This window comes from Opisthocomus hoazin, chromosome 25, assembly GCF_030867145.1.
Source record: "Opisthocomus hoazin isolate bOpiHoa1 chromosome 25, bOpiHoa1.hap1, whole genome shotgun sequence".
In the NCBI taxonomy this organism is placed as follows: domain Eukaryota; kingdom Metazoa; phylum Chordata; class Aves; order Opisthocomiformes; family Opisthocomidae; genus Opisthocomus; species Opisthocomus hoazin.
The window spans coordinates 7,511,433-7,532,913 of NC_134438.1; the positions used below are offsets into that span (position 1 = coordinate 7,511,433).

The 21,481-nt window shown below is 53.5% G+C and overlaps 2 protein-coding genes across 5 annotated transcripts in view; one reads left to right on the forward strand and one right to left on the reverse strand.

Annotated features, from left to right (window-relative positions):
• The window catches only part of ITPR3 (inositol 1,4,5-trisphosphate receptor type 3), a 43,706-nt gene extending 29,096 nt beyond the window's left edge, over positions 1-14,610 (forward strand). For 2 of the 4 annotated variants that reach the window (XM_075443258.1, XM_075443259.1), the window contains 23 exons: positions 719-903; positions 1,040-1,188; positions 1,366-1,474; positions 1,646-1,736; positions 1,976-2,145; positions 2,820-3,257; positions 3,613-3,813; positions 4,190-4,300; positions 4,852-4,947; positions 5,187-5,288; positions 5,553-5,639; positions 6,324-6,434; positions 7,321-7,513; positions 8,464-8,589; positions 9,109-9,281; positions 9,395-9,559; positions 10,053-10,245; positions 10,770-10,865; positions 11,282-11,406; positions 11,670-11,835; positions 12,540-12,700; positions 13,222-13,383; positions 13,723-14,610. In XM_075443258.1, coding sequence (XP_075299373.1) covers positions 719-903; positions 1,040-1,188; positions 1,366-1,474; positions 1,646-1,736; positions 1,976-2,145; positions 2,820-3,257; positions 3,613-3,813; positions 4,190-4,300; positions 4,852-4,947; positions 5,187-5,288; positions 5,553-5,639; positions 6,324-6,434; positions 7,321-7,513; positions 8,464-8,589; positions 9,109-9,281; positions 9,395-9,559; positions 10,053-10,245; positions 10,770-10,865; positions 11,282-11,406; positions 11,670-11,835; positions 12,540-12,700; positions 13,222-13,383; positions 13,723-13,791 — 3,479 coding nt within the window. In that variant the 3' untranslated portion in view covers positions 13,792-14,610. The other 2 variants (XM_075443260.1, XM_075443261.1) reach the window with 2 other exon arrangements.
• A 1,285-nt stretch (positions 14,611-15,895) lies between these two features.
• On the reverse strand, positions 15,896-19,934 carry UQCC2 (ubiquinol-cytochrome c reductase complex assembly factor 2). The gene is made up of 4 exons (XM_075443275.1): positions 19,758-19,934; positions 17,218-17,292; positions 16,806-16,875; positions 15,896-16,074 (listed from the first exon to the last, which is right to left on the reverse strand). Exons 1-4 carry the CDS (start codon positions 19,893-19,895, stop codon positions 15,980-15,982), a joined length of 378 nt encoding a protein of 125 aa, XP_075299390.1. The 5' UTR covers positions 19,896-19,934; the 3' UTR covers positions 15,896-15,979.
• Positions 19,935-21,481: the final 1,547 nt, after the last annotated feature.

A 21,481-nucleotide genomic window follows, 5' to 3' on the forward strand; every position in this document is an offset into this window, starting at 1 on the left:
ACCGGCCCGGAGGATGCAGCCACCCTTGGCTGCCTCTGCTCCGGCAGCGAGCAGGAGTCATCGTCCCTGCTGCGGGTCTTGGCTGGGCGCCCTGGCGAGAAGCTGCCGGGCAGGGACCGGGAGGTTTGGCTCCGGGATGTGCTTTTTTTGAACTACATCTCCAGGCGTGACCAGGGTGGTGTGGGAATAACTGAAGCCTGGGCTTGATTGGGAGATGCCTGGTGTGTCCCTGCTGCTGGTGAAGGGCCTGGAAGCAAAGCCAGCGTTTATGGTGGCTTTCCCTCACCAGGACTTTGCCCTCAGCCTGCCTGTGGCTGCCTGACTCAGGCCAAGTGTTAGCACTGAGTCACCCTGTGGAAAGGATTGCTCGGTGGTTAGACGCTGGGTGGGGATTTCCCTTTGTAATTTGAGGCAGGGTGCTTACAACATCTCCAGGCTGGGCTTTCCCAACCGAAAACTGGAGGTGGTGCCTCTTTCTATCCTACATTGGGCTTGGAGGGTCTGTGGACAATGTTGTGCTGTGGTGGGGAGGGATGGATGGAAATACTCCACCCCTCATTAGCCTGGAGGATTTTACTCTTGCATTTAACCCAGATCTTCTCTGCTGCAAATGAAGAGCTGGTGAAGGGGGTGCCCAGCCCAAGGCACTGTGGTAGCACCTAGCCGATGAGGTGGGCTGGGTCATGGCTGTCCCCAACCCTGGCTCCGTCTCGTGCAGCCAAGAGCCGCTCCATCGCGCTGCCCATGGACCTGGACGCCCACGTCAGCTCCCTGCTCAACAGCAGCTCCACCAGCACCGTGCAGAGGAACACGTCCAACTACAAGACGGCCACGAGGACCTTCCCTCGCGTCTCCACCACCCCCAACCAGTGGGACTACAAGAATATCATAGAGAAGCTGCAGGTACGGGGCAGGGAGGCAGGGGTGGCATGGATCAGTGCATGATAGCAAGAAGGCACTGGCATTGCAGGGGTCCCTCTCCTGTACTCGTGTCTCCTAGGCATGCATTGGCCCTAAAGGTGTGTGCTGTGACTTGTAGGACATCATCAATGCTCTGGAGGATCGCTTGAAACCACTGGTGGAGGCTGAGCTCTCTGTCCTGGTGGATGTCCTCCACCGGCCAGAGCTGCTTTTCATGGAGGGGACGGAGGCGTTTCAGCGATGTGAGAGCGGAGGTTTCCTGTCCAAGTGAGGATGCTCTGCAATTTCTCAGGGGTTGCTGGGAGTGCTGAGAAGGGCTGGTGACCATCCGTTGTGGGTTGTACATCCCAGTGTGTGCCTGCAGCCTGGAGGGGTGGTGGGGATGGTTCCCTCAGGGACCCCCTTGTCCTTCTCGGCTGTGTGACGGTGGCTTTGCTGTGCCAGGCTGGTGCAGCACACCAAGGACCTCATGGAGACGGAGGAGAAGCTGTGCATCAAGGTGCTGAGGACACTGCAGCAGATGCTGGTGAAGAGGAACAAGTACGGCGAGAGGGTGAGCACCGTGGTCCCGTGGCACGTCCTCAGCCCCGCTCCTTGTCTGTGCAGCCTCCGCTTCCCAGGCTGGCAGTGCCCTCCCCGCTGCAGCCCGTGGGCACTTGGCCTCGTTCTGCTCTAGTGCTGGCCCTGGTGCTGGGACACTCATGACGTTTGTTTGTCTTGGCAGGGCAACCTGCTGCGGAAAATGCTCCTGAACAATTACCTGCAGAACAAGAAGTCCAGCTCCAAAGGGGAAATCGTGGATGCTGCTGGGGGAGGTGAGTGCCCCTCTCCTGCGCCTTCCCTGTCTCTCTGTGCTGCTCACACACACCTCGAATTCCCGGCTCCCGAGCCACGATGGGATCGGGTCTGTAGCTGGTTGCCATGCCCCCACCTCCATTGCAGTAAAGGTTTGGGGAGATGAAGGGATGGGACTGAGATGCCCCGGTAGTGATTTGGTTGTGCTCATTCTCCTGCACCACCGCAGCATCACATCCGTCCGTGTTCTCTCGTGCAGGCCAAGACCAGGACTGGTCTGCTATCGCTGCTGTCCAGTGCCGGCTGGACCGAGAAGGAGCCACCAAGCTGGTGGCTGACCTCATCATGAACACCAAGAACGAGAAGATCTTCCAAGAGAGCATCCTGCTTGCCATCCGGCTGCTGGACGGAGGCAACACCGAGATCCAGGTGCTGAGCCTCAGCTCGTGGTGGGCACCAGCCATGGTTTGGTCTGTGCAGTGTAACGGTCCCAGCACTTGGAAGACATGGGTGCAGGGCAGTCCTCTGTCCTGAGCTGGCCCCTGGGCAGCAGGCTTTGCCAAAATGCTGTTTGGTTGCATGTGTTGGCTGGCCGTCCGGAGGAGGAACTGCAGAAATCTGGCTGGTTTGGAGTTTTCCAGCTCGGTGGCCCGATGGAGCTGGAGGGCTGGATGCTGCGGAAGGGGCAAGTTGTTGCGGGTTGTTTCTGGAGTCGTGCTGATGCCCTCTGCCGGGGCTTGTTAAAATGGCTCAAGGCTGCAGCTCTTGGCTGATAACTCGTGGGTTATCTTGAATCCTTTATCACCGGGAAGCCAAAAAATTTTACATACAATAACCAGTAGGGTTCCAGGCCTGGAGCTGCTGTAATCACTGCCTGCTCTGCCCCAACCCTGCTTAGGGTACAGGAGAGCACAGCAGCAGGGGACGATCTGCCCCTGTAGATCCAAGGACTGTGATGTCCAGGGCTGTTGCATGGAAATAAACCTGCTCACCAGGTTCTCAGACAAGGTCATGTGTGCTGGAGGCTACCAAATCGGAGGGGCAGGCAGGGACAGTTTGGACCCCGTGGTGGAGACCTGAACAGCTGTCCCCTCTCCTCCCAGAAATCCTTTTACAACCTCATGACGAGCGACAAGAAGTCCGAGAAGTTCTTCAAAGTTTTGCACGACCGGATGAAGAAGGCGCAGCAGGAGACCAAGTCTACAGTGTCTGTGAACATGAATGACATCGGGAACAAGCCTCGCGAGGACAAAGAGGAGCCTGACCCTGGCACCAAAGGTATGGGGCCATGTCCGCTTGGTAGAGCCGATGCCTCATTGGAGAGCCCGACGCTAACGAGGTTGGATTGCCCTCTAGGACGAGGAGACACCTTCCTGATGCCTGGCACCCCCACCCGATACCCGATGGCCATAGGGTTCCGGAAGGGCCATGACACGGGGGAGCAGGGCCAGAACAACGAAATGGGGGTGACGGTCCTGATCATGGAGCCTATCCTGCGATTCCTGCAACTGCTCTGTGAGAACCACAACCGGGACCTGCAGGTTGGTTACGGGGGCTGCTGGGGTCCGGGGCTCAGGGCAGAGGCCACAGCACTGGGGTGTGGGAAGGCTGGGCTCTGCCCTAATTTGGTCCAGAAAGGCATTGCACCAACAGCTCCGTGCCTCAGTTTCCCCATTGCAAAGGCACCATCCCTTATGGATAACTTTGCTTGATGTGGTGGAAGTTCATGGCACGGCTGTGTCTGTGGGACTGAGTGCTGCTCTTGGAGGTCTGTACGTTACAGCCCAGTTCTCCACGGAGCTGCAGCCGGAGGGGGTGTCAGAAGGGGCGTCAGGACTGCCCACCCCCGTCAGAGTGATGCCGCTCAGCCCCGTAACTGCAGGCTCTGCTCAACAGAACTTCCTCCGGTGCCAGAACAACAAGACCAACTACAACCTGGTGTGCGAGACGCTGCAGTTCCTCGACATCATGTGCGGCAGCACCACGGGGGGGCTGGGGCTGCTGGGCCTCTACATCAACGAGTACAACGTGGCCCTCATCACCCAGACCCTGGAGACCCTCACCGAGTACTGCCAAGGGCCCTGCCACGAGAACCAGGTCTGGGGGTATCCCTGAGGGTCTGGGTCGTTCCTGGTGTGTTTGGGGCATTTCACCCCATATCAGGGACACCCAAGGAAGGGTCTGGGGGGGACGTGTGGGCAAGCAGCAGGGCCAGCGCCTGGTTTCAGGGCTGGAACGGGAGCAGAACGTGGACAGCAGGGTGCACAGCGATGCATCTAGCCAAGCATAGCCAGGCAGCAAATGGAGGTTAAATAATACAGTGACACGAACGGTGCCCTGCCCACGGGGAGAGGAGACCTGGGGCTCCTGGGGTAATCAGGCAGGGCACTGCTTTGGACCTGGGCTGTGTTGGAGAGTGAAGCTGGGAGGACTGGCAGCATCCGTGGGATAACACACGGCATTGCTCCCCCAGAGCTGCATCGTGACCCACGAGTCCAACGGGATCGACATCATCACAGCCCTCATCCTCAACGACATCAGCCCTCTCTGCAAATACCGGATGGACCTGGTCCTGCAGCTGAAGGTAGGCAGAGGCCCAGGCTGGGGTGGTGGGCACGTGCGTCTGCATCGCAGCGTGGGCTCGCTGACATGGCTGTGGGGTGTGCTGTGGGGTGAGGTGGCTGCTGGGCGTGTGTCAGGTCCTGGAGTGTGGGAGCACGTGGGCTTGGTGGGACAGGACAAGGGGCAATGGGCACAAACTCAAGCATGAGAAGTTCCAGCTGAAGATGAGGAAGAACTTCTTCCCTCTGAGGGTGACGGAGCCCTGGCCCAGGCTGCCCAGGGAGGCTGTGGAGTCTCCTTCTCTGGAGATATTCCAGCCCCGCCTGGACGCGGTGCTGTGCAGCCTGCTCTGGGTGACCCTGCTTGGGCAGGGGGTTGGGCTGGGTGACCCACAGAGGGCCCTGCCAACCCTGACCATTCTGTGATTCTGTGACAGGGCTGTGAGCGAGAGGCTCAGATGCCTCTGGCACAGGGGAGTTGCAGCTGACTGGGGCATTGGGGGTTTCTGCCCGCTCTGAAGCCCTGGGCAGAGGCAGGGCACAGCTCCCCTCAGCAATGGCTTCTTGTTGCCAGGACAATGCCTCCAAGCTCCTCTTGGCTCTGATGGAGAGCAGACACGACAGCGAAAACGCTGAGCGGATCCTCATCAGCCTCCGCCCGCAGGAACTGGTAAGGGCTGACAGTGAAATGCCCCCAGCCTCCCCCCTGGCCCATTGCTGGACGTCCTGTGGGTCCGGAGGCAGCTTTTGGTCTGCAATCCAGTAACCATCTCATCTGCCGTGCTGCTGATCACCACCTTCTGCACAAACATCCTTGCCTGATGGTTTTCCCAGAGCCATTCGTGGCCAGAGGAGGAAAATGGGGCAAGGAGATGGGGAGAAGCTCACTGTCCCGCTGCTGCCTTCCAGGTCGACGTGATTAAGAAAGCCTATCTGCAGGAGGAGGAGTGTGAGAACGCCGAAGTTTCCCCCCGGGAAGTCGGCCACAACATTTATATTCTGGCACTGCAGGTACTGAGCCGTGACAGCAGGGTCCCTGCCAGGCTGGGCTCCCCATGCCATGCTGGGCTCCCACTCACTGACTTGCACATTTTTCTCTGTATTTATTTACATTTCCTCCAGCCGGGCTGGCCTCCTGGGGGAGGCATGGCTGGGAAATACGCTTTTGGCTCCTGTGACCAGCCAGCCCCCGGCTTGCCGGCGGTCCCGCTCCCCTGTGCAGGGGTGGCTGCTCGCCAGCCTGTGCTCACCCGGCTATCGCTGTCCCTCTTCCAGCTGTCCCGACACAACAAGTCCCTGCAGCAGCTCCTGAAGCCGGTGAAACGAATCCAGGAGGAGGAGGAGGAGGGCATCTCATCCATGGTACGGAGGGGCCTTGGAAATGGAGGCAGAGCCCCCGCAACCCACCCCAACCCTGACCAAAGCCTGCAAAGAGCTGCTTCTCCTACCCTTGCTGAGCCACCCTGGGCTTTGTTGTTTAAGATTTCATGGGTTTTGATATTCCCCAGGGGGACTGAAGAAAGAAAGACTTACCAGTGCCCTTGTAGCCCAAACGACAAGCCCAAAGGCATGTGCATCTTGTATAACCAAGCTGCAGTGAGCTGTATTTGCCAGGCTCCCCAAGCAAGACTCAGCCGTAGGGTGATGTCCAGCTTGCTGCAGGGACAGGCTGGTGGCCCCGATGGGGCACTGCTTTCTCACCTTCCCTTCAGAAAAGGAAGGGCTGAGTCCTTTGCTGTCATTTCTTGCCTATGTACCTTAGATCCTAAATGAGATTCAGCAGTAATATGATTTCCCTGGGGTTTTGTGGGCATTGATTTGTAATTTGTGGATTAGCAGAGTTTGGATGTAATTATTGCAGGGAATCGAATGTCTGTCACCTCAGGGAGGGCTTGTACCCCTTTAGGAAGCTTTAATTCATTCGCTTTTCCCTGCAACCTCATGAGCTTTGGTAGATTTTGAGGAACGCCGTTGGCAGTGCAGAGTTAGACCTGACACCCCCGGCTGAGGCCACTCTTGCCCTCTCTCCCTCTCCCTGCATCCCAGCTCAGCCTAAATAACAAGCAGCTGACGCAGATGCTGAAGTCGACAGCCCCGGTCCAGGAAGAAGAGGAGGACCCGCTGGCGTATTACGAGAAACACACGTCCCAAATTGAGGCAAGACCTGCGAGCTGTTGGGTTGCCCATATGCACGTGGTCAGTGAATCCCACGCGTGCTCCAGCTGCTTCGTGCCCTGTTATTTTGCACCAGGAGCCTTCCCGTGCCTCTGCCGGCAAGAAGCCAATGGGTTCTTGGCTCTGCAGAGAGCTGGAGGCATTAGCGGAGCCTGTGAGGAGCTGAGGGAATGAGCGGCCCACCCAGACCCCTCCTTTTTCTCACAGCAGCAGTGGGGGTTTAGCCTGAAGAAGAGCAGGCTGAGAGGGGACCTTAGAAATGCTTATAAATATCTTCAGGGTGGGTGTCAGGAGGACGGGGCCAGACTCTTTCCAGTGGTGCCCAGTGACAGGACAAGGGGCAACGGGCACAAACTGAAGCAGAGGAAGCTCCAACTGAAGATGAGGAAGAACTTCTTCCCTCTGAGGGTGACGGAGCCCTGGCCCAGGCTGCCCAGGGAGGCTGTGGAGTCTCCTTCTCTGGAGATATTCCAGCCCCGCCTGGCCGCGGTGCTGTGCAGCCTGCTCTGGGTGACCCTGCTTGGGCAGGGGGCTGGGCTGGGTGACCCACAGAGGGCCCTTCCAACCCCTGCTATGCTGGGATTCTGTGATTCTGTGACTCGGCAGCCCCATCCTCGCTTGGCGGCATGGATCTCCTGGCAGATGGGCCAGCAAGGGTCCAGGCACTCTCAGCTCTCCTCCAGCACAGCCAGGGCTGCCTTTGCTGGGTTGATTTTTTTGATGTTATAGACAAGAGGCCGGTGATATTTGGATCCCGGTGGAGTGGGAGGGAGGAGGGGAAGGCACAGCTGGGTCTGGGAAAGAGGAAGGCGAAGCATGACAGGGGCAGGATCTGACGACACCCTCTGCTGCGCCCTGCTTCCTGCAGATTGTGCGCCTGGACCGAAGCATGGAGCAGATAATCTTCCCGGTGCCTGGCATCTGTGAGTTCCTCACCAAGGAGACCAAGTACCGGCTCTTCACCACCACGGAGCAGGACGAGCAGGGCAGCAAAGTCAGTGATTTCTTCGACCAGTCGTCCTTCCTCCACAACGAGATGGAATGGCAGAAGAAACTGCGCAGTAAGAGCAAACCAGACCTTCCCTTCGCACAGGCACTTGGAAAGTTGTGAAAGTGGGAGGCAGCCAGGGCTGCAAACCCTGGCAGCAGCCTGGAAATCACATCTCTGAGCTCCCTGTGCCCCTTCCTCTGTAGAGCATGACACACGGGGCAGTTTGCAGGGAGTGGAGGTTAATCAAGGTCCCAGGGCTGTTTCCTCTGTGCTCGTTAGTGCAGTTCCTCTGAAGTAGCCTGAAATGCATCTTACAGCACATTCCCTGGGATTACACCTGCAGGTGTTTTCACCTGTAAAGCCTTCTCTTCATTTGTTTTCAGTTGCCTTCTAAGCCAGGATCTCGCAGCTACTTATGGGAAAGCAAATGTGGTGCTCTGCACCCTGCAGACCTGGTTAGGTGCTTTCAAGGCTCCATCAGGATGGAAATCCTGGCTTAAAATAACAGGAGCTCAGGAAAGGGTCACACTAAAAATACTGTGATGCAGCCAAGGGGTAGTGTAGCAGCTCTGAAAACACTTGCAGATCCGGTCAAAACTATGTTAGGAATTCATCAGGAAACAAGTTTCCAGTATGGATGGGGAATTGCTGGCAGGGTCTCCTCTGGGACCAGAACCAGCGTGGAAAAGACAAAGGCACTGTTGTTCCGAAGGGCGTGAGGCTGTAGGAGGTGGGAGATGGGGAGGAGGAGGATGGAGCCGATCTGATTCCAAGGTGCCAGAGCAGGGCAAGGGGCTGAGAAGCCAAGAAGTGTGAGCAGTAACGTTTTGAACTTGCACTCCTGTTCCAGCAGACGAGGAGGGAGCTTTTATTAATGTTTTGAAGGAAGTGGGAGGCAAGGGGCCCTCCAGGCCCACTGGCTGCACTGGGCCGAGCCCTTCGGATGTCCGGGAGAATAAAGCCTTCCCCGGCTGGCAGAAGGTTGGCTGAGACTTGTGTGTCTGCCTCCTCTCCCTCCAGGCATGCCGCTGATGTACTGGTTCTCCCGCAGAATGACTCTCTGGGGAAGCATTTCCTTCAACCTGGCTGTCTTCATCAACATAATCATTGCTTTCTTCTACCCCTACGTGGAAGCCACTTCCATGGGTAAGTGCATCAGTGTCTGCTGCTGCTTGAGGTGGAAGAAAAAGAGGAGCTCCGTAGGCAGGAAAGCTGGTCCCCGTACCTCTACTCCCCCCACCTTCATTCTCCTTTTGACTCCTAAAGCCCCAAGTCCTTTCTGCTGGCCAAAGGAAGGGATGGAGTCAAGATTTCAGTGGCCAGCCCTCCTGCTGCTCCCTTCTTAGGGCAAAATCTCTTCTCCCTGGGCTGTGCTTTCCCTGTTTGTAGAACAGGGGAAGCAAGGACACAACACGTACCTGCTGTCAGGCAAAGCCTCCATCATTTACCATGGTTCTGAGATCTCAGATAAAAGGTGATAGAAAAAAGTGTCAGCAAGAACCATCTTAATACTAGTCTTCGCATTCAAGCGTGAGTTCTCTCTTTCTTCCCGCGGATAATCAGCACGTTAGTTTTGCTGGACAGTCTGGACAGCAGCACAGTGTCGGCTTGGCAGCGTGCATTGAATCTCATGCCATTTGACTGCTGTGGGTCTTCTCTTCCCAGGAGTGCTGGATTCCCCACTGATCTCGCTGCTCTTCTGGATTCTGATCTGCTTCTCCATCATGGCCTTGTTCACCAAGCGCTATGGTGTCAGACCGCTCCTCGTGGCACTGATCTTGCGATCGATTTATTACTTGGGGATCGGACTCACTCTGAACATACTGGGAGCGCTCAATGTAAGTTCTCCATGCGCTGGAAAAACAGCGTAGCAGCCCATGACACAGGAGGCTGTTCTGCATTCATAAAGTGCAGCAAACCCCACGCCCTCTCCTTTCTGGTTGTTCCCCAGCTGACCAATAAGATTGTGTTTGTGGTGAGCTTCGTGGGCAATCGTGGGACCTTCATCCGAGGCTACAAGGCCATGATCATGGACGTTGAATTTCTTTACCATGTTGGCTACATCCTGACGAGTGTCCTGGGACTCTTTGTGCACGAACTCTTCTACAGCATCCTGGTACAATAAACGCAGAAGTTTGGGGTGTGGGAGTAGCCCGGCTGCCCTGTTAGAAGCTAGAAGGTTCCTGTGACACCTGTCACAGGCTGATTGATAAGAGCAGTGTGAACAATTCACTGTGCTCTAATCTTTGCGTAGGCTGATCTTTCTGCCTTCCGACAGTATCTATTACTGTCTCTCTCCTGGTCTTTTGCTATCTCTCTCTTTCTGATCTCTGCTGTGTACTTTATCTGGGTCAGCTGGGAGACAACGTGAGCTGGTGAGGGCAGAGGCAGGGTGCATGTGTCCTATTCTTGGCTCTCCTGCTGTGCATAAGTCACTTCATTCTTCTCTGCTTCCCTACAATAAGGTGGGAAACTTAAATGCTTTATGTGAAAGTTAGTCAAGGTCTGCTGAGTGATCCAAGATCTCAGGATAAAAGGGGATGTAGGTAGGCCAGGCATTATCAAGAACAGCACCCTGCAGCATTTTTTTTGCTCCTGGGTCCTTTCAGCTGTTTGACTTGATCTACCGTGAGGAGACCTTGTTTAATGTCATCAAAAGCGTGACGCGGAACGGGCGCTCCATCCTGCTGACAGCCCTCCTGGCTCTCATCCTCGTCTACCTCTTCTCCATCGTGGGCTTCCTGTTCCTGAAGGATGACTTCATCCTGGAGGTGGACCGGCTGCCGGACAGCAAAGCCAAAGGTTGGGCAGCCCTCGCCGTTGGTGGCTGTGGTGCTGGGACTAGAGAGGGGCCAGCAGAGCGTGGGTCCCCTTCTGCAGCTGGACCATTGCATGAGACCCCGCTCCCTCCCCGCTGCAAAAGCACGCGTGTCTCTGTGTGTGCGTGTGTGTGCGAGTCATGGGCTTTCTACCCTTGCTGCAAATGCCTGTTAGCACTGGTTTTGCGGCTGGCAGAGAAGGCAGCTGCCTGTGCTGACTTAGGGACCTCATGCTGCACAGAGCGGGGTTTTGGGGCTAGGAGCGATGGCGGAGAAGGTGGTGGACAGCTACAAACGAAGTTTTCGCACTGTGGAGCTCTTCCTGAAACTTGAGCAAAAGATTCAAAGCCTAGAAAAGGCTAGGAGAATGCGAAGCATCATTTTTTTTTTCTCCAGAAGCATCAAAGCTACAAGAGGAGGCAGTTGAAAAGCACCCGTGACAGCAGCGAAGAGCTTTAGTAAGGCAAGCCGATGCTCTGACAAGGCTGCGGTCCCTTTTACTTGCAGATGACCCCTTGGGGATGCAAAGGAACATGGAGACCTTCATGGAGTCATGCAGCGGTGACAAAATTAGCTGCTCTGCTGTGCCCACTGCCTTGGAAGGTAAGTGAGCTCGTTAGAAAGGTTCACTCTGTTCGTGGCAGAGTAGGTTGGCTGCCTCATTTGTCAGCGAGCTCAGAAAAATCCGAGCTTTTCAAAGATGGAAACAAACAACCCAATTTCTAGCGCACGTTAGGCAAGAGGGCTGCAGTTTTTTCACTGACCTTGGCATAAAAAAATGTTGAAGTAGATTAGTTATAAAGAAAGTGGGAGCTTGAGGAGCGCTCAGCCAAACACCTCCACAGCGAGAGGAGCTGCTGGTTGGGAGATCCACGATGAGCACCCGCTCACTGGGGATTTGCCACTGCATCACTGCAGCAAGAGTCATCCCACAGCTCTAGAGTTTTTGTAGTGGTCTGGTACTTAAGCCCTGTCTATGCTCTGGGTTTTTGCTTTTATCTCCCGTTGTGGTACTGTAGAAAGAGACGCTGAGCAGTGGGAACGCGCCTGCGACACGCTGCTCATGTGCATCGTCACGGTCCTGAACCACGGCCTGAGGAACGGAGGGGGCGTGGGTGACATTCTGCGGAAGCCATCGAAGGACGTGAGTTCAGCCCCTTTCTTCTGCTAAGTCCTGCTGCGTTTACCGCTGTGCAGCCACCCTCCCTCCCTGGAAGCTGTGACACTTCCCGCTCTACCCTCTACACTGGCCTCCAGTGCTTTGCTCCTCTCTTCCCCTGTCGTCACACCCGTCATTCCCCCTCAGCTGGTACCCTCAGCCCATGGCCCATGGGACGAGGCAGCACGGTTGGAGTGGCTAGAGAAGAGGCGTGCAAGAGACACATTTATCCCTTTTCTCCATTACAGGAGTCCTTGTTTCCTGCTCGGGTTGTCTACGACCTCCTCTTCTTCTTTATTGTCATTATTATCGTCCTGAACCTCATCTTTGGGGTCATCATCGACACTTTTGCTGATCTGAGGAGTGAGAAGCAAAAGAAGGAAGAGATACTGAAGACGACCTGTTTCATCTGCGGTGAGCGCTGGGACCTGGCGGTGTAGGAATCACCCCAAAGCTCTTCCTCTCCTCAGGGTTGAGGGAGGAAAAAAGTTTCGGCTGGCTTTCATTTGGTTCACAGCAAAACTTAGATCTGTTCCCTGATGGGTCACTGCAGCGTGAGGAGGCTTAAACAAGGACACAAACTGAGAGGGGAAATTATCTGTATTGTTCCTCGCCTTCTGTTAATGAGGTGTTAAACTAAAATGCCACATTGTGGAGTTCTTGCTGTGCATCTATCGCTCCCGAGACCACCGCTTAGCCAGTGGGATAAAAGCACCATATTACTGAGCAAATAAAATACAGGAAAATGTTCTGGAATGCTTTCAGTCATCAGAAGGCATCCAAAGAAAGGGAAAAACCCAGTCAGTCTCACTGCTTTTCTTCTTAAAAGACCCACTGGGTGCATTTTATGCTTTTAGATACATAGGCAAGAAGCATAGCTAGTAGTACTTTAAATAGAAGCCTCCTAAGTACACAACTGGGTTATTTTCCCCATTATGGATGCTGCTTGTGTGCTAAATGCCAACTAATTATTAAAAGCACTTCTTGAAAGTCACACCTGTGAGAGGATGCAATTATCTGTACTTCCTTTCACATTTGTTTGCTTGCTCACTTCTTACCTTCCCCTCCCCTCCCCATCTCCTCCCTCCACCTTCTCTGTTCCCAACTGCCTTTCCCAGGACTCGAAAGGGACAAGTTTGACAACAAGACAGTGTCCTTTGAGGAGCATATTAAATACGAGCACAACATGTGGAACTACCTGTACTTCATAGTGCTGGTGCGAGTGAAGAACAAGACCGACTACACAGGGCCAGAGAGTTACGTGGCGCAGATGATCAAGGTACGCGTCCTCTCAGGGCAGCGCTTTCACTGTTGCAACCTGCCTACCCCGGGGAAAGATCTGAGAACAAGGGGCTTGCCAAAGTAAAACAGTTTTGAGAAGGAGCTCTTGGAAATATTTAATAACGTTTTTGTGCCTTAGTTTGTTCTTAGCTGGTTATTCCCACTTTGCAGTCCCAGCCAACACCACATTGTCTGTTTGATGTTTCGTACTGTGTACTTAAGGATTAATGGAGGGCAAAACCAAGCAGTAGAGAGTGTGACTTCAAGGTGATTTCAAGGCAAGAAGGCAGGGAAAGGAAGTTTAGAAAAGAAAAATGTCAGAACTTGAGCCCAGAAAGCTGTAAGAAAAGAGCTGGAAATGGACTATTTATGGAAAATGTGCAAAGATACAGACAAGATGAGTCTTTGAGAATTTCTTTAATCTCAAAGCATAACCAGGCTTCCTGTTAAATCCTACTCTGTCTCTTCCCTCCTCATCATCCCCTCTCCAACTCCCAATTTCTGTGGTTGCCTTGCCAGAACAAGAACCTTGACTGGTTCCCCCGGATGCGAGCCATGTCGCTGGTCAGCAACGAAGGGGAAGGGGAACAGAATGAGATCCGAAATCTGCAAGACAAACTCAACACCACGATGAAGCTGGTGTCCCATCTCACCTCCCAGCTGAACGAGCTGAAGGAACAGGTACTAAATACTTTTAAAAGTAGGAACACCCGACTATGGCAACCCGCTGTCCTTACCAAAACAGACACCAATTGCAAGGAACAGGAGGCAGAACCAGCCCAAGCCAGAAAAACTTCAGATACGAAGCGAAGGGCTCCTGCAGCAATTTTTGGGGGGTTCGGGGACACTTGGGACATGTGCTTTTTGATACTTAACCTCCTCATCAGCTAGAGTCCACCTCACAGGGTTTTCTGGCAGACCCTTAAAGCAGATGCGTCAGTCACACACTCGAGGAGGGCGCTGGTGAGTGGCGAGAAGGCCTGGCTTCCCGCCTCACTTGTGTCCTTGTTTGAACTCTAGATGACAGAACAACGGAAGCGCCGACAGAGGATGGGCTTTGTGGATGTCCAGAACACCATGAACCACTGAGACCAAAGCAGCAGTGGCTTCACCCACCGAGGGACTACACACACGTATCAGCTAAGGAGGCTGCTTATTCCTGGGTTGCACACATGGACGTCACTGTTGGAGAAAGACGGACGGTGCAGAAGGGCTTCACAGTCACCATTTTCGTTAGAGTGCTTGTAAGCAGATCAGGAGCCAGGGACTGGCCAGGATTCCTCACAATACCTGGACCCGCATGTTACTCTAATGCCCTTGTAGGAAGATAAATTATACAGGACTTCTGTTCCTCATTGCAATAACTCTTTATTTTGCAAATGTGGAGGGTTGTATCTGTATCTCCATGCGCTACATTCTGACGGCCTCCACCTCAGGTGTAGTGTAACTAGCTGTAGGGCTGCAATATTTAACTTATTCCAAGAGTGGCACTAGTACATGTGGATCTTTGCAAACCAGCCATCGTATTTGCTGTACCTGCTCCATGCTGATCCCTCTCCATTTAAAGAATTCTGTTCGTCACTGTGGTGCAGGAAAGAGCAGCTAAACTCAAGGGGGTGGATTTGTTAATTTAACTCACCAGACGAGGATGAGTATCCAAGCTTGTACTAGTGCAAACCAGGCTTTTGCCTTCAGTGGACCAAGACTATCTGGGCAGTAGTAGTAGGAGACTGCAGGTTTACAGGAGTTCACTGTGAAGGGGTGTCCTGTGTTTTAGTTTCATCTCTGGTGTAATGTTTTTCTTGTTGTTGTTGTTATTGTTACTTAAGAACTAAAGTGTAAATTGCCTTAACTAAATTAAATACAAAATCATATTATAATAATAAAAACTTAAATATGGTAAAGAAAGCGCCCTTCCTGTGCACTCTGGTATGTAATGGGGGCATTATAAATAAGAATATGGAACAATCCAAAGACCTGAAGCCAGACCAGGGCTCTTACCCAAGATGCTCAACAACCTAATGGTCTCAGCTCCAGCTGTTGAACTTTAAAATGTAGTATGATGCTCCAGGCAGAAGATGAAGAAGAATGCTACCATGAAGAATCAACTTGAACACCAGCCTTGTTTTCTGAAGCTTTGGATTAGAGCCTGCTGCAAAGTTTCAGTGTCTTTCACTACTTGCCAGGAAAACACTGTTTGAATGCATAAAAAGGAGCAGCTGTTGGTGCTGCCTGGAGCCTGGCAGCGTCCTGGCATAGCTGCGCTCTAGACACGCACCCTTCCCAAGCAGGGCTGGAGTCACCCCGACTGCAGTCCTGTGCCTCTGCCTCCCAAGAACAGACACTGATACTTTAAAAAGGAATAAAAATAGGCCACAGCAATGGACTAATCAGACTTGGAATCACACTACGCACCAACATGTCATGAAAGCCTATCTTTATCCCTCAGATACACAGTAACCATACAGAACCTGCTCTTCCTGCTGAGGGCAATCTGCACAGAGCCAGCTGGCCCAGCAACACACCACTGCACACCACTGCAGCATCTGACTGTAAACTCTTGCACTACTCCACTGTCACCATAGTAAAGAGTCACCCTCAGTCCTCGCCTGTGTCTTCTCAAAAGGAAAATAAAGGTGATTATTAAAGGTTATCTATCCCTCAATTTCACATACAGAAACACAAGCATATCCGCATTCTCACATCATCACTATTGTTACCTTCACAAGCAAATTTGAGGAATGAAAAAATGAGGAAGAACTTCTTCCCTCTGAGGGTGACGGAGCCCTGGCCCAGGCTGCCCAGGGAGGCTGTGGAGTCTCCTTCTCTGGAGATATTCCAGCCCCGCCTGGACGCGGTGCTGTGCAGCCTGCTCTGGGTGACCCTGCTTGGGCAGGGGGTTGGACTGGGTGACCCACAGAGGTCCCTGCCAACCCCTGCCATTCTGTGATTCTGTGAAATTTAAAGCTAACGCGGTTGTACCTACTTGCGTTGTGCATCTCCTGGTTGTTCCATTCCTTGGAACACAAAGGATCTGCTCTAACACCACAAAGTTCTTTCTTCTACACTACATTGCTCCAGTATGGTTTCAGCACAGATGTGTTAAGCTATGTCCTAGATTTTTCAGGAAAAAAAAGAGGGGGCACTAAAAGTGAAGGGTGTATGGTGTAGGTCTGAACAAAAATACTGTTGCTAAGAGGAATAAATGGTTTTATTCATCATGGCACCATACAGTGCTTTAGGAATATATACAGTGGAGAATCTGGGAGCTAGCCTATCACTTCGAGTCCTCTTCAGGTTTCTTGGCATAAAACTTTTCTCGCAGTTTTTTCCATGTCCCTTTTTTCATGTCTTCCATCTGTTTCAGGATGTCTGCAAAAGGAGGACAGAGAGACACAGAGAGAGACATGGGGAAAGAGGAAGAAAAGCAGAAAAGCAAGAGAATAAAAGCCCTCTTATAAAAGCTTTACCTTACATATATTTTCCTTTTTTGACTTTTCATCTTAATGCCTTTCTATTTCAGGGCCTGAGGCAAGTTTGTTTTCCCTTCCAATCAATTGTGCAGGGAGTCCCTTATCGCTAGCAACTAATATTCAGTTTCCACGCACTGCGATCAAAGTCAGGAACTGGAGCAGAACAAAACTGCACTAGCTTCCTACACAGCACTTAATAAGTGATCTGGCTGAGAGTATTTCTGCATTGTGGTACCCTGTTTTCTCGCAAAGTATAATACAAAAGGAGAAATACTGAAGGGAATTTTAATACGGTGAAATAGAAGCTGAGAATTTTTGGAATGATGTAGCAAACGTGCATTTCTTTCGCATAGCTTCTGCTGTCTGATCTCAAAGAGCCCTTGCAAACCCTCTGCAGTTCCTGCCCAACGCAAAATACAATCGACTTTTCGCCCTGATAGATTACCGAAGGTCCCCTCAATTATTCCTGAACTTACTCCTCATTAAACGGCCTAATATATTTGCATGGCAGTTCCATTCTGTCCTTTAATCACAGGTGTTTAGCAGAAGTGATGCAGTGAACACCACAAAGACTAGATGTACTTTATCTCCTGCACTGACTTATTCTCAAACCAAGCCCAGTATTAGTACCTGTTGCTAGGATCATCTTGCAATCTTCTACTGTCAATCCGGTGAAGCTTGTGTCTTTCAGGCGTGGATACTTCACAAACGAGAAAGTAGGTTTGAGAAGGAGAAAGAGAAAAAGATGTTACTTGTAGCGCACTAAAACAGGTAAAAATGTCACTGTACAGTAGAGTCTGGGCTCATTCTCAGTCAAGCTCTAAGAAATCTCTTCATCCACAGCAAGAATTACCATCTCCACTGTTCACACATGTCACAGAGGCCAAGAGGTCGGCAGCTTTCCCGGCGTGACCAAGGGCACCAGGTAGTGCTGCATCCACCTGACGGCTCACTTGTCTGTCAGACGTTCCCAGAAACCCTGCTGGGATGAGGCAGTGATTCACGCCCTAAAAGAGCAATGACGGCTAATGCCAAAGCTCACCTTGTTTTTGTAGTAGTTGGTGTGGATTCTGACCAAGCTCTCATACATTCGGTCACAGGTCTCAGGGTCAGCAATCTAGAAAAGGATAAAAGTATCACACAAGTCTTATTTTAAACCTCCATAGCATTTTTAACCTCATTTCAAGGCTTCTGAGAAGGACAGTCAAGGAGCAGCTTAGGTGAGTTCTCAGTGCAATGTAGGATGCTGGTGACCCCTGCTACGCTGCTCCAGAGTGCGGATCGCTTTCTTTCCCCTCCATTTCTCACCAGCTTGGCCTACAAGAATAACGAGGCATGTGATTTCCAGAATGGACCTTCAACTCTGCTCGAAAAGATCCGACAGATCAACTGTGATTACACAGTTAATGAGAGTATTGCTGGACAGTTTTCTTCGCACATTTACTGGCCGCTGCTGGGAAATCGGCGAGACTTCTTGCTCAAAGGCCAGTTTGCCACCTGTTTTATTCTAAAGCATCAAATAGGATAATGTACTAGGATGGAAGTTAGAAAATTCCCAGTGCAGGCTAAAAATAGTTTATAATTGATTAGGAAAAAGCAGCATGAAAGACACTGGACAGCCTGTGAAGGGCAAATGAATTTCTATTTTGGTCTAGTAAGTTGGAAAGATCTTGCTAATACCTAAACCTCTGCTAGGTGCATCTGCCTTGCAGAGCCATCTATTAAACGACATGGATGGCACGTCATCTTGTTTTTCTGTTTTACAGTGGGGGCCATCTCAACCAGAACTCTCCATTGCTGCTCGATGACATCAAACATAAATGATTAAAATGGATACATGAGTAAGAACAGCATCAACAGAAACATGTCAGGATGAAATGTCACGGCGCATCTGTCCTTGGGACACTGGCACAGGTTCAGCACAAGGCGGGTAACGTCTCTGTGCAAACTAGGAAAGCTAAGGAAGGGCTCTCCTTATTCAGCAGGCAGTGGCTGCTGCAGGAGAGAGGATACAGGGACAGACAGACTGTCAAGAGTAAGCACCATCACACTGCAGGTGATCTTCAGTGCCGTCACATTTCAAATGACCCTGCTAATGTTTTAGTGATGACAGGAGAAATAGCTATTAAATGGGTAGCAGAAACAGTATTCCTCCCCCCCATAAAATCAGCAAATCTTATTCCATGTGAATAAAACAGACATTAGACTGATAAAGTATCCTTTATGCTTCCAGTTCTTTTCTCAGACATTCCTCCTGCTGTCTGCCAGTACATTTCCCTTTGCTGTATTAAGCGTTTATACATACAAATTGACATCAGTGCTGCAGGCATCAATTTAGATTTTCAAGACGAGTGGCAGCTTTGGGATCTTGCAGCCAATTGGTGAAGCAAATTCAGCTGTCCTGAGCATACAAAAACGCAATAAGCACTTTCCGAAATGCCTGCTGCAGACTATTCTGGTGACCAGTACAGAATTAGATGCCTATAATGGCCCCTTGAAGTAGAAAACGCATCTCTGGAGCAATGTTTTTATGCTAAGAAAGGGCAGATTTACATTCCACAGCACCACCTCCGAGCCTGTAAAGGTCTGCAGCCCAAGTCAAGCATCAGCTTCTCTAATTTGTTACAGCACCAAAGCCTAAGCTCCAACAATTACAACCGTAGCCAGAATCCAATTTTATAACCACCGCATCCTAACAGTGCCAGGCAATGTTGCATTCCTCCATGTACTCCACACTGCCTCGCGCTATCACCCTATCACCGTGCTAAGCCAAACACACTAATTAACACGATTCCAGCACAGCGCTGACAAATTCACGGTGTTTTGTACCCCGCTTCTATAACCACGGGAGCGGGGCTCTCCAAAGCACAGAGTGTAAACGGAGGAAGAATGAGACACATAGAACTGCTTGTGCCGTGCGAGGAACCAGGGATGGGGCTGCTGGGGTCCGGGTCTTAAAGACCAGGAGGGGAAGCTCTGGGGAAGGCCCTAAGGAGACCCGGGGGGGAGCTCTGGGGGGGCCCTGAGGAGACCCGGGGGGGGGGAGCTCGGGGGGGGCCCTGAGGAGACCCGGGGGGGAGCTCGGGGGGGGGCCCTGAGGAGACCCGGGGGGGGAGCTCGGGGGGGGGCCCTGAGGAGACCCGGGGGGGGAGCTCGGGGGGGGGCCCTGAGGAGACCCGGGGGGGGAGCTCGGGGGGGGGCCCTGAGGAGACCCGGGGGGGGAGCTCGGGGGGGGGCCCTGAGGAGACCCGGGGGGGGAACTCTAGGAGAGGCCCTGAGGAGACCCGGGTGGGCTCGTTTCACCGCGGAGCCCCGCAGGCACAATGTTCTCCTCGACTGTAACCGCGAGAGCTCCGAGGCGGGGGGCACCACGGGAGCCCCCCCCCCCCGATATCAACACCAAACTGAGGTCTGTGCCCAGAAACCGCCGCAGCCGCCTCCGTTCAGCCGCATCCCCCTCCCCCACCCCCCTGCCAGCCCCCGTCCGGACACCGGCTGGGGAAAAGGCGCCTGCGCGGCCCAGGCCCCGCCTCGCCCCCTCGCAAGCCGCCGCCGCGGGGCTGCCCCTTCCCCCGGCCTCACCTGCGTGTTCTCCCCTTCGCGGAAGGCCTGTGCCACCCGCTGCCGCAGGAAGACGCCCAGGTCCCGCTGCCGCTTCGTCTCCTCCACCGGCCACTCCTCGCAGAGCTTCAGGAACCGCCGGTACCGGGTGGCCGCCATCGCTGCCGGCGGCGGCCATGCGGGGTCACGTGGCCTACGGCGGCCGGGGAGGGGGGGGGGTCAGGCTGGGCTGCGCATGCGCAGCACGGAGGGCGGCCATGGCGGCGTGGGGTGGGGGATGCAGGTGCTGGCCCTCAGCGCTGCCCCCCCCGGGGGTCGGCACCGAAAAGGAGGGCTGGGGAGGGGGCTCCGAGGGGCTGTCCCATCCACTGCCCCACCGTCCCGGGGGGTGCTTCGGTGAGGGCAGGCTGAACTGCCGGGCGAAGCCCTGGGGCCCGTGCTGGGCCCTCAGGCCTCGCAGGCCCGGGGGCAGCAGGGCCCGCAGGCCTCGTAGGCCTTGGGCGGGGATCGAGGCCTGGGCGGCAGCACTGCTCTTCCTCAGTGCTCTGAGCGCTGCCCTGGCAAGCTCATGGCCTGCCCTGTGGTTTTGAAAAGCAGCTGAGGAGCAGCCTGATGTGGCCCAGTTGTTCGCTAGGTCCTTGCCTGTGCTGCCCAATGTCGTGCTTTGTGCTGCTGGTGGTGGGACCATGCTGCTGTGGATACCCTGGTCGGGCAGCCCACAGTGCGGCATGCAATAGCTGCGTCAGTGCTTGACTTGTGGCCATTTGGAAACCTGGAAAGTCTTGCCTGTTTTTCCCCATCTCCACATGGAGTACGTGAGGTTGTGCGCTGGCTCAGAGGTGCTCCTCTTGTCAGGCAAATGGTTAACTACTCGATAATGACATGCTTGTATGTAAGGGGTGAGAACAGAGGGAGCTACTGGAGAGAGTCCAGTGGAGGGCTATGAGGATGATGAGGGGACTGGAGCATCTCTCCTACGAGGAGAGGCTGAGGGAGCTGGGCTTGTTCAGCCTGGAGAAGAGAAGGCTGAGAGGGGACCTTAGAAATGCTGATAAATATCTGCAGGGTGGGTGTCAGGAGGACGGGGCCAGACTCTGTTCAGTGGTGCCCAGTGACAGGACAAGGGGCAATGGGCACAAACTGAAGCAGAGGAAGCTCCAGCTGAAGATGAGGAAGAACTTCTTCCCTCTGATGGTGACGGAGCCCTGGCCCAGGCTGCCCAGGGAGGCTGTGGAGTCTCCTTCTCTGGAGATATTCCAGCCCCGCCTGGCCGCGGTGCTGTGCAGCCTGCTCTGGGTGACCCTGCTTGGGCAGGGGGTTGGGCTGGGTGACCCACAGAGGTCCCTTGCAACTCCTGCCATGCTGTGATTCTGTGAGCAGGATGCTTTCCATTACTATGTAAGCAACAGGTTGCTGTTTTCTTTCCAGGAGCAGCAGCCGGTGAGGCATGCAGCCAAGGGGGCTCTGGCTGCGGGTGCCATGCCCGGACCCTTCCTCATCCTCCCCTGCTGTCAGCCCTGACGCCCCGGTGCACGCACCCATCAAGAGGCCCGGCAGCGGTGCAGATGCTGAGGTGGGGTCGGCAGAGCTGTCACCAGCCACGGTGAGCTCTGATGGCAGGACCACAGTGCACAGGAGTGAGCCAAGACAATTGATGACTCAATCCTTTCACTACTGAAGCGGAGCGTTTGTGCCTTTTTTTATAGTCATCAAAGATTGTGGGCAAGAAATACGCAACGCCATGA

Excerpts from the sequence above, each read along its gene's own strand:
- UQCC2 (XM_075443275.1), bottom strand. The coding sequence starts at position 19,895 with ATGGCGGCCACCCGGTACCGGCGGTTCCTGAAGCTCTGCGAGGAGTGG. Across the intron at positions 17,293-19,757 it reads GCGAAGGGGAGAACACGCAG|ATTGCTGACCCTGAGACCTG; the intron begins GTGAGGCCGGGG and ends ATCCTTTTCTAG. Across the intron at positions 16,075-16,805 it reads CAAGATGATCCTAGCAACAG|ACATCCTGAAACAGATGGAA; the intron begins GTACTAATACTG and ends CTCCTTTTGCAG.